The sequence below is a fragment of the Condylura cristata genome, unplaced genomic scaffold, assembly GCF_000260355.1.
Source record: "Condylura cristata isolate star-nosed mole 26May11 unplaced genomic scaffold, ConCri1.0 scaffold00029, whole genome shotgun sequence".
In the NCBI taxonomy this organism is placed as follows: domain Eukaryota; kingdom Metazoa; phylum Chordata; class Mammalia; order Eulipotyphla; family Talpidae; genus Condylura; species Condylura cristata.
The window spans coordinates 22,096,395-22,114,939 of NW_004567130.1; the positions used below are offsets into that span (position 1 = coordinate 22,096,395).

Consider the following 18,545-nt stretch of genomic DNA (forward strand, 5'->3'; position numbering starts at 1 on the left):
TGTGTGTGTGTGTGTGTGTGAAATAAATTAGAAGAAAAATTTAAAAATGTAACCAGGTGCATTTCATTTGTAATCTGCTACCTCTTTAATAACATGACTTGGGGCGCTTTTCTGTAGGTTTTCCTAGACAGAGACTTCACCAAGCAATCCAGTATTAATTTGGTGGATTTAGCAGGCAGTGAGCGGCAGAAATCTTCAGGATCCGAAGGAGACAGACTGCGGGAAGGATCACGAGTTAACCTGAGTTTAACCAACTTAGGAAATGTTATCAGGCGAGTAATCAGTGGATAGATATCTGTGCCATTCATGACTGTGTTCCCCAGGGGGTAACTGCCATCTTGTATTTTATATTTATTCTCTCTCCTTGTCTTGGTATCGCTCCCTCCTTTCATTCTTTCTGTCTCCCTCCCTTCTTTTGTCTTATTTTCATCCTTTCTTGTGTGATTGTTTGTTAGTATTATAATTTAGTGACACTCATTTTTTAATTTTATAAAAATTGTAAAATATTGCATTTTCTTCTGGATCTTTTTCTTAAATCATTAAAGTATAAATTACATCCATAAAAGTACATAGATCTTAAATGCTCAGCTCAATGAATTTTTACATGTGGGTATATCTATGTAATTGTCTCCCAGATCAGGACATAGAACATTTCTAAAATCCAGAAAGCTTCCTCATACCCCACCCCTAGCTTTTACTTCCACTAGGCAAAGTTGAATTTGTCACCAAATATTGGTTTTACCTACCTGTATGAATTTTTCCTATAAATGTAATCATTTATATGAGTCATTGTCTTCTGTACTTGGTTTATTTCACTAAGGATTAGCACCATGAGACTAAGCCATGTTATTTCTTGTAGCAACTTGCCGTTCTTTTTCATCGCTTTATAATATTCCATCAAAGGAATATACCATAAGTTACCCATTCTCCTATTGATGGACATTTAACTTGTTTCTGGCTTTGGACTATTATAAAGTATTAATAAATAACTTTTCTATGAACATTCTTTTGTACATACACTTTAGGGGATATTAATTACTCATTCCTCAAGTATGTGTATGCCCAGGAGTAGAATTGCTAGGATGTGATTTTAGACTCAAAATTATTAACAATACCTATCTATGTTATGTGTGACTATAGTTAATTTACTTTGTGTTCTTTCACTCAACATTGTTTTATGATAGTTTTTCATGCTGTTGCCAGTTGTCACTTCTTTTTTCTTATTATGTAGCACAGCATGCAGCCCTTAATGATGACAACTTGTAGATACAATGGTATAGCTATAGGTCTCTATCTTATATCTAGATGGATAATAGGCTGTATCACTTAGGTTTGTTTAATTATACTCTATGATGTTAGCACAAAAGTGAAATCACATACAGATGCATTTCTTAGAACACATCCCTCTCACTAAGTGATGCATGGCTCTATTCCTCTGTGGGAATGTATTGCAATTTATTTAGCATTCCCTGTGATTGACCTTTTGTTTCCAGGTTGTTGTTTTTTTTTCTGTAACAAACAATACTATTATGAACATTCTTGTACAAGTCACTGGGTATCAATATATTGAAGTTTCTTTTGAGTGCAAAGAACTAGAGTTGTTCATACAAATATATAGCTACACATCTCTGTGTGCAAAAACCGAACTTTTCAATATAAGAAATTGTTTTTCAAAGTGGTTGTACCAATTTACATTTTTAGCAGCATTGTATAAGATATCCCACTGGTCCATATTCTTTCTAAGATTTGGTATTGTTAGATTTCTTGATTTCTACTAATTAAATGAGTATAAATTATTTTAATATGGCCTTGCTATTCTTGGTTACTAACAAGTTTAAGCATCATTTGCTCTACTAATACCAATGTTTTCTCTTGAAGTATCTGTTCTTATGTTTCCCCATTACTTTATTGAGTCCTTTTTATTAATTAGACATTTAACTCATTAACTTAGACATTAATTTAGACATTCTTTACATATTTTTTATTATTATTCTGTCTTCAGGTATATGTATCATAAAACTTGTTCCAGTTAGTGTCTTATCTTTTCATGTTCTTTAAGGAGTCTGTTTATGAGCAGAGATATAGTTTGTTTTGTACTTTTTTGGTATGTGTCTCATTTAAGAAAATCAATCAGAAAAATATGTACCTGTATTATACAAGTTCCTGATTTCTGTGTGTAACACGAAGGCATGTTTTTCCATTATTTCCCTCCCTATATTTCCTTTTATAGAAAATACCTTCTTCCTGGATAATACAAGAATCTATATCCTACTTATATAAATGTTGATATGCATTTTAATTCTACGCTCTAACCCTAAAAGATAGTATTATCTTTATTTTATCTCACAGTTCACCCACAATTTATCTTTTTTGCTATTTTTATTATTTCTTAAACCTCAGAGTTATTATCTAAGATCATTTGCCGTGAGGTTTAATATATTCTCTAGTATTTTCTTTAGTGATAATCTGAAGATAACAAATGTTCAGTTTTTGTTTTGGTGAAATATTTTGTTTCATCTCATTCTTGAGAGGTACTTTTGCTGAGTATATGATTTTAGACGGGCAGCATTTCAGTTCAGCTCATGGAAGAGGCCGGCTGTCTTCTCCAGCTGTCCACTATTGTTCTAATTGCTAATCCCTTGCAGTAACTGGTCTTTCTGTCCTGCCTGCTTTTAAGCTTTTCCTCTTCCCTCTCTCCCTCCTCCACCACCTTCTCTCTTAATGTTCCCGAATTTCATTATGTTGCTTTTGAATGTTTTTTGTTTTTATGTTTACTGCTTCCAATCCCTTGACCTCACAGCTTGTGTTTAGAGTTTCATCGATACTGAAAATTTTCAGTGACTCTCTCCACATGTTGACCCTGCCCTCTGTGCCCACCCACCTCCCTTCTCCTATCTGACTATTCGCACCTCACTCCGTTGTCTGCGGCCCTTCACCTTCCTTTCTTGTGTCTCACCTGTATGTCTCCAGGTTGCTGCCGGGATGATTTCTTTTCAACTGTCTAGGGCTCATCGCTGTTACAGCTGTGTCTAATTTGCCGTTAAACCTGACTGTGGTGTTTAGACATTTACTTCTTTATAGAAAATCGCCTTGCTTCTTTTTCAAATTAACAAATTACTTTGATATCAGATGTCTCTGATTATCATTTCTCAAAGGCATTTCCTCCTTCCCCCTCTCTCCTTAACGCCAGCACCTTCTTTGTGGTCTCCTGGAGGGGGCTGGGGCTGAGACTTCTCATATATACTCAGATGCTGTAACCATGGTATCTTTTTCTGCAGAAAGCACCTCAGCTTTGGGACATGATTTGGAGCTATCTCAGGTGTAGGGGGTAAAAAGGAGGCTAGAGGGGAATTTCAGACTTCTCCCCAGAGAAGCAGATTTCTTCTTTCTACATTCTCTTACATTTTCACTTTGCATTTTCTTTCTCATGCAGTGCTCTGGCTGAGGCAGCCACAGGGAAGACAGTGTTGCACATTCCTTACAGGGACTCTGTCCTGACCAAGCTGCTCCAGTCGGCTCTGGGCGGGAACAGCAGAACTGCTTTGGTAAAGTGCCTTTCTTACAAGAGCTTAAACGAAATCAGCTACTGTTATTTTATTGTTTTAAAATCATTCTCAGCATGCCACGGATACAGCCCTTGGCACTTACAGCACATTCTTCTCTATTATCTGTGGACCTGAGCCTCCCCACCTGCATCATTCAAAGTTTTGATATTGCCAATTTTAATTTTTAAAATTCTGTACTGTTCAGGATCTCTACAAGGAAGTGAGGTTACTGTTATTATCAGAACCAAACAGAAGCAATTTCAGAAGTCACACTCAAATGTTATATATATATATTTTTAAGATTTATTTATTTATGCTGGGCACAGGCCAGAGGTGTGGGGGAGGGGTGAGAGAACCCACCAGAGACAGAGTGGGGAGCAGAACAGGCAGATATACTGAAATACGTGCTGAGGGGAGCAGCGGGGAGGCAGGAGAGGTCTGCCGCGCCCTGTGGGTCACCTCCGGGGCAGGGATCGAACTCGTGCTGCAGTGGCCTTGGGCAGCTTCATAGTGCTGCACTTCAACCCGTTGCGCCACCAGGGAGGCCCTGTCCTGTAATAACGAAATCAGCAGTCATTCCCTGCAAGCCTGAAAGCAGTTTGACAGTCGGACACCAAGCAGGTTACCAGCCTGGAGAGGAACTGAGTCCTGTCATCTCAGACTTATTTCTGAATGTCGCTGAGTGGCAACCATGTGACATGGGTTAAAGTTAGGGGCCTCTGCTCTTTAGTGTCATCTTACCAGCTGTTTTTAACTGTTTCATTTGAAAGGTTTTTGGTTGTCAGAACCTGGAGCCAATAAGGCTCCTCAGTGCCCTAAGCATGGGGGACCAGAGTCAGATCTCACGGGCCCGAGCAATATTGCCCGAGAGAGGCGGACTTGGGTGTCCTGGCAGGACCTATCCCAGGCATTGCATGAGCTGACGGGAACTCTGTGCTGTTTGGGGGTGGGCTGGGGGTGGCCATTGAATCATCTCAAGAGACATCTTTCACAAGAGCAGTTTCCAAGCTCTAGACTCTCTCTGACTCCAATTCCAGGCTCAGCACAATTTTCCTAAAACCACATTTCCTCCTTTCCAAAGTGGAGAGTTTAATACCCACTGCAGATGTCGCTGTGGCAGCCAGATGAGTTGACAGACTTGAGCATGTTTTAGAGGCTGTCCAGGTAAACAGTAACAGACTGCTCAGTGGACTCTCGTGCTCTGCACTGTGGCCTCGGGCTCTGAGGTCACTCACTGGCATGCGGGCAGTGCTGGCCCCTCAGGTTGACCCTGGGGATCCTGCCCACCCCCCCTCAGACCCCGATCTGCCCACCCCTCCACCCCCTCCCTTCACCAACAGCTATGTGTTCTCATTTCAACTCTAGAATAATCCCAAATCAATAAGCAGACCTAAAATCAGTGGCTACCCAGTCACGAGCCACTTTACCCGGTCTCTGCGACGCTAAGATCCCGTTGTCATCTAACCCCCGCGTGAATCTGCGGGGTATCCAAGCCTGGCAGCACAGTGCCCCCCAGCAGCCGGGGGTGAAGGGTCTGTCCAGACCGGGTTCAAGTCCAGCTCTGACGGCTGTTATCTGGCCTGCTATTTTTTTAAGTCTTGAAGTTCTGAGTTATAAAGTTTGTGTAATACTGTAACCTACAAGGATACACAGAAGTTAGTTGTTCAGCCAACCCCTGCATAAAAAACAAAATCTGACAGGAGCTTTGTTTTGCAGCTAGCAGCCATAAGCCCGGCTGACATCTGCTACGAGGAAACTTTATCAACGTTAAGATACGCTGAAAGGTACCTGCATGAACATTTATCACCGTGTTCTAACTTCCTTTTTTTTTTTAGATTGATTTATTTGTGCATACAGAACTGGGGTACAGGCCAGAGGGGCAGGGGCGGTGAGAGGCTTCACCAGGGACAGAGCGGGGAGCAGAACAGGCAGATGGACGAAGCCCACTGCTGAGGGGAGCAGCGGGCGGGTCAGGAGAGGTCTGCCGCGCCCTGTGGTCACTCCGGGGCAGGCGGGGATCCAACTCTGCATTGAAGCGGCTGCAAGTAGCTTACAGTGCTGCGTCCTAACGTGTTGTGCCACCAGGGCGGGCCCACTGTGTTCTAAATTCTAAACCTGCAAACTCTCCTGATCTTCTATCCCCGCTTGGTGGGTTGGCACTGTGGGTGGGGTGCACGGGAAGGCAGACGGGAAGGATTTGTAGAGAGGAGTGAGCAGGACTCGGACAAGTAAGTGGAGCGAGAATTGACCCTGACCCCCCACTCCACTCTCCACCCCTCCTCTTCCCTCCCCACACCCTCATACCCCCACACCCCAGCCTGTCACCTGCGGCCAGCAGGGAGAGGCCGCCCGCCCGAGGGCTCAGACCCCAGGGAAGCCACAGGCCAGTCCCGCTGGCTCAGTTCCGGGAACCCCGGCACGTGGCTGCCGAGGAGCCGGCCCCTCACGCCCCCCCTTGTCGCGTGGGTCCCGGGTAGAGAATAGGGCGAGCGGGGTTCTGCGACCCGGGGCCTGGTGGCCAGGCCGGCCCACAACGCAGGTTATCCTTGGGGGGGGGGGCAAGGGCCTGAGTGCGTGTTCATCTCTGCACATGAAAAGGGCTAAAAAGATCCAGAACAAAGCCGTGGTCAACACCTCCACCCTGAGGAGACAGTCAAGGGCAGAGAACACGCTACTGCTCGGATGTGGACACGCCAGCGAGGCAGGTAAACGGAGTCAGGACTCAGCGTGAGGCCAGCCCGCAGCAGGAGGGGCGCGGGCCGGCGGTGGCTGGGCGGCCCCATGACTGGGCATCACCAGACCGGCGCACAACCCCCAGGAGTGGTGGTTCTTAGAGGCCCCGCGGCCCTTCCGAGGAACCACCAAGAGCCAGTTCTCTGAGGCCTCTGCTGGGCTGTCGGTGTGGCCCGAGGCCTCCGATTTTGTGTGCCCCGATGATTAGAAAGGGCGGGTGGAAGCTGTAAACGCAGCTGATTAACACTGATTACGGTATTCAGTCTCCAAACAATAGCAAAACGCTCCGAGCCCTTGTGCTCTGGGCATTTTCACAGTGTGGCCCATGGTCACCTGCCCGCCCCCACCCGGGGGTGCTCTCCCCAGAAACACTGGCAGCACTCTGGGGCCCAGATGCAGCCCGGCCAGGCATGCACAGACAGACACAAGCTGCCTGGATGGCGACAGCACCCACGGGCCCCCTGGCCCCCCAGGCCCAGCTTAGGCTTCCCTCCTGGCCCCCTGCGGCCTCAGCTTCAACAAAGCCCTTCCTGAGTGAAGGTGGGGCCGCCTGCTCCAGCATGGCACTGGCCGGTGGGGGTCTCTGCAGGAGCCAACCTTGGGCTGGCAGCTGGGGACCAGCCTGCCGTATCTCCTCCTCAATGCTCACACGCGCAGCGGCCTGCAGACCCAGTGAAACTACTGCAGCAGGAGTCTGCGATTCCTCCCCAACCCCACTGCGCGCTCAGCCTGCGCGCAAAACACGCTGAGCGTCAGCCCCCGCGGCCCCCGCGGCATCACCGTGGCATCACCGTGGCATCACCATGGCTAGCTCCTCCGGAATGGCGCGTGCCGCCGCTGCTCACCAGCCTTCGCCCCTGTCTTTCGCCTTAAGTGCAGCCCTGTCTCCGCGCTCGGGGTCAGTGCAGTGGATGCATCGTAGTTATTGGGGCGCCCTGCACACTGGCGTGATGCGCCCCTCCTCCTAGAGCACCCGGCCTGCGGGCTGCCACAGCACGGGCGGGGGCCTCACGCTGCCCAGACCTTCTGGGGGCACCAGCTGGAGCGGGCGCGGAGAGAGTGGCAGCACCAGTGCGCGGCCATGGCCCAGGTGAGCGGCTGTCCCTGCAGCGCGCGGGCCGGGCAGGCGGCGCCTCGGCTGGGGCCTGGGGTGAGCTGGGTCGTCGGGGTGAGGGCTTTTGGCGGCCAAGTGCGGTGTGGGCATGCGACACGGCGCGAATGGTACAGTTGTTGGGGGAGGCGCGAGGGAACAGCCGACGTGAGGGGGCCCCACGCAGAGGGGCCGGGGTGCGCACCGTGGAGCAGCCGGGGCCAGAATCAAGGCTTCGCGGGCGAGGCCCTGGCAGGCCCGACGGCGCGTGGTTTCCCTCCGGGACTGCACGGTGTGAGCCTGACCTGGGCTACCTGCCGCTCGCTGCCAGCCCATACTGAGCGGGCTGCCGCGGGGCTTGCTGCCCTCTCGGCTCCGGCCGCCCGGCCCCACCGCGGTGTCCGCCAGGCGAAAGACCTGGACAGCCGCAGGGTCGGGGCTAGCGGCGGGCTGGCTGGGAGTGGGGGAGGCCAGTGTGGCTGCTGAGCAGCTCAGTGAGCCTGGAAAGACGAGAGACCAGGCAGGGGGCGCGGACGGGGGAGGGCGGCTCAGGAGCAGGGACCAGCCACCTCGGGTGCAAGGATTGGGGGTGCAAGGATTGGGGGGGCGTAGCAGGGACACATGCAGCAGCCCGAAATGCCCTTCAAGCAGCAATTGCATGCAAGGGACAGTGGGCTGGGCCTTGGCTGCGGGGTCAAGCGGGAGTCAGACACAGGGGCCATTTTGTGTTCCACGTGGGCAGTCGCTACTGGAGGCGTTGGCGGCCTTCCTTCGTCTTCTTTTAATTTATTTCTTATCTTTCACTGTCTTCCAGCATATTTTAGTTTACTTTTCATCGTGTTTTGCATCAGAGAAATCCGCCTAGAGCTTCCTGTCTGTCCCCTCTTCCTCCGCGCTTCCCTGCTGCCTGACCGCTTCTTCTGGCCGGGCTGAGCCGGGCCAGGTCCGGGCGGCCGCGCGCCGGGCAGGGCGCAGTGCCGTGGGTGGCCGGGAGGGGGCGCTGCCGCGGCCGCCGTCTGCCCCCGACTGGAGTGGCCGTGCGCTGGCCCGCCGGACTTGGGGCGAATGGGAGGCGGTTGCGGGCTTGGCGGGGTGCGCGAGGCGCCAGCGTGGGGAACCCAGGCTGCTGGGGGCCCCGGGACCTGCAAGCGAATGTTCGGGGAGAAGTCGGGAAGGAGGGATCCTGCAGGGGCAGCTGAGGAGGCGGGAGGGGCCCCCGCGCCGGTCCAGGGGCGCACGGATGCGCTCCCGCGCCCCACTGGCCCCTGCCGCGCCGGGCTCGCGTCGCTGGTCAGTTTGCGGGGGGACGGTCCGCGGGAGCAGGGCCGGGGAGGGCCTCTGCCGGGCGCTGCGGGCGACGGCCTCTGTGTGCCCGCAGGAGCGGCGGCTGCTGCGGACCTGCCCTCACCTGCGCAACGTCAACGAGGACGCGCAGCTCTCCGGGGCTCTCCGGTTCGTCATCCGCGCGGGTACGCGGCCCCGGCCCGCCGCCTGCTTCCTTTTCCATGGCTCATCCACGCGGGGGCCAGCGCTGAGCCAGCAGCGAACGAGCCCCGGCCTCCCCCGACCGCAGCCCGCGGCCCTCAGGACGCCCCGTCCTGACTCCGGGCGCTGTGGGCGCCTCGGGGAGTGGGGTGCCAGGTCCTCACGTCCGCACGCGCTGTACACTGCCCGAATTTCCTTCGTTTAAAGCCCGGGCGAACCCCACACACGGGTCAGCCTGCGGTGGGGCGGCCGCGTCCTCAGGGGCAGCCTGGCCCAGACGGTTCCCACCCCTGACCCTTCCTTGTCCGGCGTCGGGCGCCCCGCGGCCACTCGCAGCGCGTCCTCCCCCCAGAGCCCCCGGGAAGAAAGGCTGCACTTTATTGAAGTTAGGAGTCTGGCCAGAAAGGCGACGGTGAAACAACGGCGCCCCCAAACTGGCGGCTCCAGCGGCAGGGCAGTGGGAGGACCCCTGCGCCTCACCCTGGTGAAGAACCAGCGCTCCCACCGCCGGGTCTGCGGGCTTATTCAGGTCCAGGCGACAAGAATTGGTAAGAAATGGTCTTATTTCCCCAGGCTCGAGTGATGCTGGCCGGGCTGCTGCAAATGCCATCACTCTCCAGGGCCTGGGGTAAGGGCAGGCGCCTCTCTGCGCCGTCTCTGTCTCTGTCCCTGGGGGAGTTCTCAGAATCCACCTGCCGGCCTTGGGGGCAGCCACGCAGGTCACTCCCAAGAGCAGTGACCAGCTGACACACGCAGAGGGAGGCTTCGGGGAGGCTTTCCCTCTCTCACTGAATCCCTTCTTTAAAAAAAAAAAAAAGATTTATTTTATTTATTTACCGAGGGGTCTTTAGTCCAGAGATCCAAACACATATGAGGGGCCAGATGTGGGCGGGCGGTGAGGGACCAGCTTGCCCAGGGTCTCAGCTGCCCCCACAAGCCAAGGCCACAGCCGAGACGGGGCGGTGCGGAACCAGCAAACAGGGCTGAGAGAAAGAGGGGTGGGGAGACTGACAGGAACTAGGTAGAGTTTAAGAGAAGCGGGACCCGGGACGCAGGGCTCCGTGGCTCAAACGCCCCGAGTGCCTGGGGTGGCTCATTGCTCTTGAGACAGATGCAGGGTTGGTTACAAGACAGTGACTCATCCTCTGACCTCTTGGTGTTCTGCCGTCACCGCCGAGTTCGCCTCACAGCCGCCCGGTTCTCCAGCCTAAGCTGCTTTCTTTCTCCAGCTTGGCTTTGCTGATACAAGGACATCAGCCGGTCCGTCAGGCCCCGCTGACCAGACTTCTGGCCACGACCCTGGCATCCTCCTTGCCTCCACACTTCACGCTTTAGGGGTTTCCAACATCTCCCCCACCCCCAGTATTTTTTTTTTTTTAAGATTTATTTATTTGTACATACAGAACTGGGGTACAGGCCAGAGGCTCGGGGCGGTGAGAGGCTTCACCAGAGACAGAGTGGGGAACAAAACAGGCAGATCAACGAAGTACACTGCTGAGGGGAGCAGCGGGCGGGTCAGGGGAGGTCTGCTGTGCCCTGTGGGTCACCTCCGGGGCAGGCGGGAATCGAACTCATGCGGAAGCGTCTTTAGCTTCTCAGTGCTGTGCTTTAACCCGCTGTGCCACCAGGGAGGGCCATTTTTTTGTTTTTTAATGCAGGCTGGACAGTGACTATGGCAGTGGGAGGGGAGGGCCCAGAGTGGATTTAGGGTCCACTGGGGCCCTGCACTGCCGGCTTCCAGACGCCCTCTCTGCTTCTTCTTTCCCTCCTCTCGCTTTCCGGACCCTTCCCGTGAAGACCCTCAGTCCAAAAAGTGGGCCTGTAAATGGCTGAGCTCCAGATATATTGAGATGAAGAGTAATGCCACGGGGATCCTAGACCGCACGCAGACAGCGCTAGGGGTGATGCCTTTCAACCTCCAGAACATTCTAGAACAGTTAGGGAACTGGCCATCCATGACATTCAGACGATGGCTAGGGCCATCCAGGCTGATACTGCTCACGTCTGGCCCCAAGCCCGAGAGAGCTTGAATCTGCGGACCCAAGACCCAGAAAGAGATGCGCAGCTCTCCGGATACATAAAGCTCGCCCCTGACCCCGCTCCCACGTGTCTCCTCTGACATACCTTTTATTCTTCAATTCCCCATCCGCTCATTCCGACCGGCCTGTGGGCTCTGAAGTCGCTCTGAAGTCGCTGGGACCCCTGCCCAGTACCTCACTCAGGGGTGGCCCACTCGGGCCACACACCAGCCCGGGCGAAGGCTTCTGGCCACTTCTCAGCAGCTGCAGATCTCGACTGGGTGAATGAGAAAGAGCAACGAAGCCTGTTGACCAAAGTCGCGGGTTATCTGGCCGTGCACATGCGGTGTCCTTTTAGAATTTCAGATACACACGTGACCTTCACAAATTCGGATGGCCAAGTGACTGTCACGCCACACAGCGGGTGCAAAGTGGCTGTCAACGGGGTGCCCGTCGCGACCACGACCAAGCTGCAGCATCTGGTAAACTTTCCTGCTGGCGCGTAACTTCCTAAGTCTAGGAGAGAGCGGGAGTGAAGCCCGGCGGGGCGGGGTGCGGCCACCGTACCCCTCTGCTGCCGGGGGGCTCTAGGGAGAGTCACCGCTGTGCGGGGGGGAGGCCGCTCTCATCACCGCCAGTGTTCCTGGGCACGGCACTGCCTGCCTGGGACCTGGCGAGAGGGCGAGCCAGGGCACGCCAAGGTCCCACCCACCTCTGACGCTGTGTCATTTTATGGGCACCGCACCCTGCAAACACAGGCCCCACCACCCCCTTCCTGCCACCTCAGCCGGGGCCGTTCTGGCCTCCCTGAAGTCCACCTCTCTCCAGCGTCTGCTAGACCAGCAAATCGGGTCGGCGCCCCCTCCTGCCACCCTTCAGTGAGCTCCCTTTCAGAACACCCACCCGATCTCTTAGTCACTCGAAGCAGCCTCCCCTGCCGCTCCAGAACTTTCCACACTGGGTGTTTCAGCTCAGTAGCGCACCCCTGAGGAAGCCCTCTGGCCCTGGGCAGCCAGGCCCCTCCCTGTGCACCCTGACCTGCGTGGGCCCCTCCAAGCTACGCGGCCTCCTCACTGCGGCTCCTGCAGAGGGGACGGGTCTCTGGCCCCGCTGCACCCAGGGCCCGAGGGGTCAGTGCGCCGGCTGGGCGGAGGGACAGCGGGAGGACTAAGAGACAGCAGGCGCCCAAAGCCAGGCCCGACCCCCTCTCAGCGCGGCTCTCCCCTGAGCACCCACCTCGGGGCCCCCTGGGGGGCGGCCTGAGTCCAGAGTCTCCTCCCAGGACCGCATCATCCTGGGGTCCAGCAGCGCCTACCTCTACGTCGGATTTCCTTCCGAGCGCGGCGGCGAGGACTTGAGCAGGTTCGACTATGACTTCTTCCAGCAGGAGAGGGCGGCCGCGGAGGGCGTGAGTGTGCATAAGCTGGGTAAGCAGCTCTGGGCCCCGACTCGCTGCGCAGATGCGAAAGCCGCTCTCAGCACGGCCCCGCCTCAAGGATGACCTGTTGTGCCCAGGCCCGTCCAGGGGGTTGGAGTAGGGTCTCACGTGGGCCAAGCGTTTGTTGTTTTCTTAAAGATTCATTGATTTAGGCACACGGAACTGGGGTACAGGCCAGAGATGGGGGGGTGAGAGGACCCACCAGAGACAGAGCGGGGAGCAGAACAGGCAGATGGACGAAGCACAGTGCTGAGGGGAGCAGTGGGCGGGTCAGGAGGGGTCTGCCGCGCCCTGTGGTCACCTCCGGGGCGGGGACCGGACTGGCACGCATGGAGCGGCTACAGTGCTGCGGCCTCACCCGCTGTGCCACCAGGGAGGGCCGAGTCCTGTCTTTTTAATGACACTTTGCGGGGAGAGACAGGGCCTTGTTGGTATCGACAGCTCGTCACATTTTTAGCCACCCGTGTGGATTAATTATTCTGACTCTTGCGAGCTGGAGACTTTCTTCTGCATGCACTGGAAGACGTTCTATTCTAGTAGTTTCCTGTTTGTTTCTTCATCTCCCATCCCATTATGCCTCAGGATGACTGCATGTGAAAGTCATAAGCCTGTCATTAGAGGAAAAACAGGAAAGTCCCACTGCCTGATTGCACTTACGTAGCTGCTCATGTGCCCCCCTAGATCGTGGTATCACCCCGAGCAGGTGACTGACTCTGCAGCCCGTTTCCCCAGGTGCCGTGAGCAAAGGCGATGGGCGAGCAGAACCCAGTGTCCTGGCCGTGTTCCAGGACTACATCAAACTGATGCCGCTGGTGGCAGAAGCAAATCAGATGAGCGACGAGCTGAAGAAGGTAAAGTTGGGCCCTCCCTGGTGACCGCTGGCCAGGACCCCAGTTCTTGTGCATAAATAAATCTGTTTAAAAAGCCAGCGTTTGGAGAGGACGAGAAAGAAATGCCGACGTAACAGGCTGACAGGTGTAGGATTATTTAATGACAAGTGTTTCTCCTCCAGGGACTTAAATTGGAATTGAAGGTGAAGAACTTGGCGTCGTCAGATTCCAGGGGGTGTGACCTGCAAAAGGAGGTGATGGTGAAGGTCACCCACCAGGTGACTCACGCGGTGAGGCTCCCTCTGCGGGGTACGAGCCGCACAGGGGTCCTCAGTTTTGGAAACCCCGCAGAGGGGGGCTTCCTGTCCCACGTGTGAGCTGGGACTCGGGGACAGACTTGACGGACGGGGACGCTGCTCCGGCCCTGCCTGGCCTCCCGCCCAGGCCACATTCTCTGCTCCGCCTGACCAGCAGCCTCGGGCACCTGCAGCTTCTTAGCCTGAAGGACCCAGAAGTGTACCCGAGGGCAGACGTGTGCTGGGGCTCCACGCGCTGCCCAGTCAGGGAACCCCACCTCGATGAAGGCGCCTCCAAGGCCCTGCAGAACACTGCGCGGGACTCGGCTGGCCCGCCCCTGTCCGGCTCGGCCCTGTCGGGACGGTCCTGCCTGGGAACTTGGACACTTTCCTTTGACAGAAAGACTAGGCTTGTCTCGTATGCATACTGCCCCTCTGGGGCAGCAGACAGCCTCCCCCGACCCTCCCAGCCTCCCCTGACCCACACAAACCCCCTGACCCCCCCAACCCGCACAGCCCCCCCCCCCCACACACACACACTGGCACAGCCCCTGACCTGCAGGATGGCAGCATGTTAACCTGACAGGGGCCTGAGGCCGTGACAAGCACGAGACAGAGGCCTCCGGCCTCGACTCCCCTCTCAGTTCCCCCTCGTGGGCCTTAAGGGAAGTGAACAGACTGCCGAGATGCCTTTCGGGCTCTGCACTCCGCACTGTGATGCCTTAGGAGGGAATGCTGCGCCCCTTCCCTGAGGCAAGTAGTCCAGGGTGAGATCTTTCCAGCGCCTGGAGGACGTCCTTTACCTGCCATTTGGAGGCCTGGCCTGCCGTCTGTGCTAACGCCCCCGAGGTGGTTTGCTAACGCCCCCGAGGTGGTGTTTCTGGCCGTGAGGCTCGAGGCGCTGAAGGTGGCTTCTCCTCTGGCCTCCTCCCTCCGTGGCCGTGGCCAGAGTTGATAAAGAGGCCCGTCCCTCATCTGTCCCCCACCTGTCCTGGAGCTTCTGCTTACTGTCTCACAGCTCTGTCGGGTCCCAGGTGGCCCTCACTGGGCTAAGGCAAGACTTGGGGGCTTGCTGGGCTTTCTGGGGGTGGGGCCGGGCGGGGATTCTGTCTCCTTGCTTGCTCAGCTTTTGAGGCCTCCAACTCTCCATATCTATTGCGCCCACCTGGATAAACCAAGTCAACCCACTGGCTGCCATGTCCGCCGAGAGACAGCCTCGGTTCGCCTTTGCCGTGGGTCCTGGGCACCAGGACACGGACATCTTTGAGGGCCGCTCTCCTCGCCCCTCGGTCCCAGACCTTCATTCCTCGCAGCCCAGAGGCTGTTTTCCATCTGCCCCCAGCTGCTCCGAGTCACCTCCTGCCAGTGGGGGATGCTGAGGTGACCACGTTACCCGGCCGTGGGTCCCGGAGACCCAGTTCAGCAGCAGACGCGTGCGGGGGGGGGGGGGGGCATCAGAAGGAACCGTCAGGGCAACAGCATGGAGGAAATCGAGCCCCGGTGACCTAACCTTCGTGTTTCCAGGTGTGGATTTGGTCAAAAGCCAAGTTTATCAATAGGAAATTCCTCATGGAGGAACTGTACCAGCGCTTCCTGGACGGAGAAGGGGGCGGCGTGGCTCTGGAGGACGACCCCTTCTGGGACCCCCCGGAGGCCGTGCCCCTGGGCTCCGCCCACATCTGGCTGCAGCCCCTGGCTCACTGCATGAAGCTGGAGGAGCAGGTGGAGTTTCTGAACTGCGACGGGCTGGACGAGGCGGTGCTGTGTATCCACATAACGCCCTGCTCCCCGACGGGACGGTGGGTATCCCCCCGCCCCTCTGCCTAATTCTGGGGCCCCCCACAGCCCACTCGGCAGGCCCCTGTTCTCCCGAGGAGGTCTGCCTGGGACTCTGACGGTGTCACCACGGGCGCTCAGGAGTGGGTGCATTCACGCGCGCTCTGGCCACGCCAAGTCCAGTCCATCTTTGCCACGACAGCCGAAGTGCTGACCTGGAACGTGGACGCTCTCAGGTGCAGCTCAGCACTGTCCTGGCAATCAAGGGAGTGAGGAGCCTTGAGCGAGAGCTGGAAGGCCTGGGCTGGCTCCCACATCTGCGCTCAGCCGAGAAGCAGGTGTTTGGGGTTCCCGCCCACCCTTCCTGCTGCAGGGGCCCAAGGGCCGGAGGCAGAGAGGTGACTGTTGAGCGCCCCCTTCCTGACACAGGCTCTGATTGTCTCTTCGTCCCTCGTCTCAAGGCAGGAACTGGGGTCTTCGTTTGCCTCTCTAGCTCCTTCTGCGCTGCCCGCGGACCTTGGCGACGACACGGGCTCTTAGGGTCTCTGGGTCCACCGTGCGCCGAGGCTGGCAGCCCCCTGCCCTTCCTTCGCTGGAAGTGGCCGTCTCCTGAGAAGTCTACAGCACCCCTGGGGCCTCGCGGCCCCGACTTGCTTAGAGCAGGGAGGCCTGTGACCGGTATTCACGCCTTCTGTGCAGGCCCTGCGCTGAGGACGACGTGGTCACCGACCCCTTGAAGCTGCTGGGCAAGAGGATGGACTTCCAGATTCGCATCGTGCAGTGCCTCGGCACCAAGTGGCTAAAGGCGGACGCAGCGCGGGGTGTGCAGATGGGGTACGGCGGGCGGCCTCTGCGTGCGCCGTGCACGGCCCCCACCTCGGGGCCCTGCTGGGAGCTGGTCTCCCCGCAACGTGGCGGTTCTGTTTGCTGCCCCCACGAGGTTGCCTCCGCCATGTGTTTGCTAGCGAGGAAGCAGCAGTTATTTACCTACTCTTACAGAACTGGGGTACAGGCCAGAGGTGCAAGCGCAGTGAGAGGCTTCACCAGAGACAATGGGGAGCAGAACAGGCCGACTGACGAAGTCCACTGCAGAGGGGAGCAGCGGGCGGGTCAGGAGGGGTCTGCCGCGCCCTGGGGTCACCTCCGGGGCAGGCGGGGATCGAACTAGCACTGAGCGGCTGCAGCCGGCATGCAGTGCTGCGTCCTGACCTGTTACGCCACCAGGGAGGGCCCAGAAATTTTAATTGTCAGACAGAATTTCCAGAAAATGGTCTCCTTTAAGTAGAATTTTTTTTTTAAAGATTTACTTACGTATGCGTACAGACCAGAAGCTCAGGGGATGAGAGGACTCCCCAGAGACAGAGCGGGGAGCAGAACAGGCAGATGGGCGAAGCACACGGCTGAGGGGAGGGCGGGGAGCCGGGAGGGGACTGCCGCCCCTGGGGGTCCCTCCCTGGCCGGGGTCCAACTCCGAGCTCTGCAGAGCTGCGCTCTAACCCGCTGCGCCACCAGGGAGGCCCCAGGAGAATGTTTTAAAGTCAGAATTAGGGGCTTCCGCTGTGACGCGCGAAGCGCCAGGTGTGCCTGAGCTCACGAAGCCAGAGGGACGCCAGGAGGCGGCACAGAGGCACGAGGAAGGACGAGCACAGCCGCCGCGTCGCAGGGAGCGTGAGCAGTGTTAGCTCATCCGTGCAGACGGTGCCAGCGGTGCCAGCGTCCTTTTCCTTTTTCCAGACTTGTATTGTGACATTTCCCAGACATTACCGTGTAGTGACACGCCCGCGGTGGCGTGACGGAGGGGTGGGGCCACGGGGCCAGTTGCACGTCACTTGTGTCAGCGGCTGGGTGCAGCCACGTCTGCTGCACTCGTGCGGCTCTCGCCCGGCCCACGTGCGTGTCCCTTGTGCCTTTGCGTGACGTCTTCTGTTCTCTCCTCAGATACAGAGTTTATGATCTTCCACGCAGTCTGTACACCCGGCCTGTATGGAAAACGGTGAATCCCCAAATCCAAGAGACTGTCCAGTTTACGGCCTTCCACGCCTCCCGGCATTTTCTGAATTACTTGCAGACACATGCTCTCATTGTCGAGTTGTGGGGCCTCCAAGGTAGGACCGCTGCGGCCGGGGGCCGCCCCCGGGGCCTTCCCCTGGGCTCGCCCACGCACCGGGTGGTCTCGGCTCCTCACGCACCACCAGGCCGCGCCCCTGAGGCTTCTTTCTCTGACGGTGTCTCCTCTGCACTCCAGAAGGCTGTGTGGAGCTGGGCTGCTCTCGGGCTGACTTCACGGTCACAGGTGAAGGCCACATCGTGGTGGACGCCGAGAACACGGCCGCCGTGATGGAGGCCGGCCCGGTGTGTGCATTTATGTGACATTAAATGACAGCTGTGTCAGGATGGCCAATGTTCCTTCCCTGAATAAACCTCCTTCCTTGACTCCTGTGTCTCTTGAGGGCTTAAACGTTGCTTATCACATTCCTGTAAGTAACCAGGATCCTGGGAGAAAAAGGAAATTTTAGTTTCCAGTACGTAGGGGCTATTTTATTGCACTGCATTTCCGAGCTTCGCCCGGGGGTGCTTATGCAGAAGAGCGGGGTAGAAGCCGCGGTGTGTCAGAGGCTGTGCCGGTGACAAAGCCAGCGGTAAGTGGACGTGCGTTTTGCAGATGGCATCGGACCAGCTATCAGAACTCAGTCTGAAGCTGCTCGGCCTAGAGCAGGAGACAGAACTGCTTCGCAACATCAACAGAGCCCTCCGGGAGGAAAACGTGCGGCTCAGAGAATCCCTTGGGGGAGCTGCTTCTGGGCAGCAAGGTGAGGGCCGACTCCAGGCGTGTTTGCCTCTCCCCAGCCCTCCACTTTGGCTGTGTTTGTGTAAGAAATGAGCTTTCGCACGAGCGCCTCGTCTTGTCGTCAGCGAGGCCCAGCTTGTTCTTCTTTTCCACCTTACAGGATCTTTAGAGGGATCCCAGCTGGTGGCAGGCCAGCAAGGGAAACAAAGTAGTCAGACCCCGAGCAAATCGCGAATAAGCGGTCTCTTCTCCCCCTCAGCACCCAGGCCTCCCGAGACCCTGGAGGCCGGCGGGGTGACCACGCACATGGCCACGGCGCAGGCCGGCTGCGACCGGGAACTCGCCAGGGCGCTCCAAGCCTTCTACCAAAGCATGAGCGCGGCCCGAGGGCAGCTGCTCACACTGAGGCGCCACAAACCTCCCGTAAGTCGCCAGGATCCGGAGCAACAGGAGTTTTGTGCCCTGACGCACGTAGTCTGTCGCGTCCCGAGCTGGGCCGGGCGTGCGCCTCAGCAGAGGAGCCGCGAGGCCTGTCGCGCCCCGTGC

The 18,545-nt window shown here is 56.5% G+C and overlaps 1 protein-coding gene across 1 annotated transcript in view; it reads left to right on the forward strand.

The window, feature by feature from the left end:
• The window catches only part of KIF28P, a 32,374-nt gene that overhangs the window by 12,115 nt on the left and 1,714 nt on the right, over positions 1–18,545 (forward strand). The window contains exons 6-21 of the mRNA XM_012731107.1: positions 118–272; positions 3,434–3,545; positions 5,262–5,329; positions 6,144–6,226; positions 8,757–8,857; positions 8,920–8,944; positions 11,226–11,353; positions 12,154–12,298; positions 13,042–13,160; positions 13,322–13,429; positions 14,960–15,234; positions 15,911–16,045; positions 17,150–17,316; positions 17,457–17,563; positions 17,874–18,021; positions 18,259–18,422. Of these exons, the coding sequence (XP_012586561.1) occupies positions 118–272; positions 3,434–3,545; positions 5,262–5,329; positions 6,144–6,226; positions 8,757–8,857; positions 8,920–8,944; positions 11,226–11,353; positions 12,154–12,298; positions 13,042–13,160; positions 13,322–13,429; positions 14,960–15,234; positions 15,911–16,045; positions 17,150–17,316; positions 17,457–17,563; positions 17,874–18,021; positions 18,259–18,422 (2,040 nt within the window). The remainder of the gene's footprint in view (positions 1–117; positions 273–3,433; positions 3,546–5,261; positions 5,330–6,143; positions 6,227–8,756; positions 8,858–8,919; positions 8,945–11,225; positions 11,354–12,153; positions 12,299–13,041; positions 13,161–13,321; positions 13,430–14,959; positions 15,235–15,910; positions 16,046–17,149; positions 17,317–17,456; positions 17,564–17,873; positions 18,022–18,258; positions 18,423–18,545) is intronic.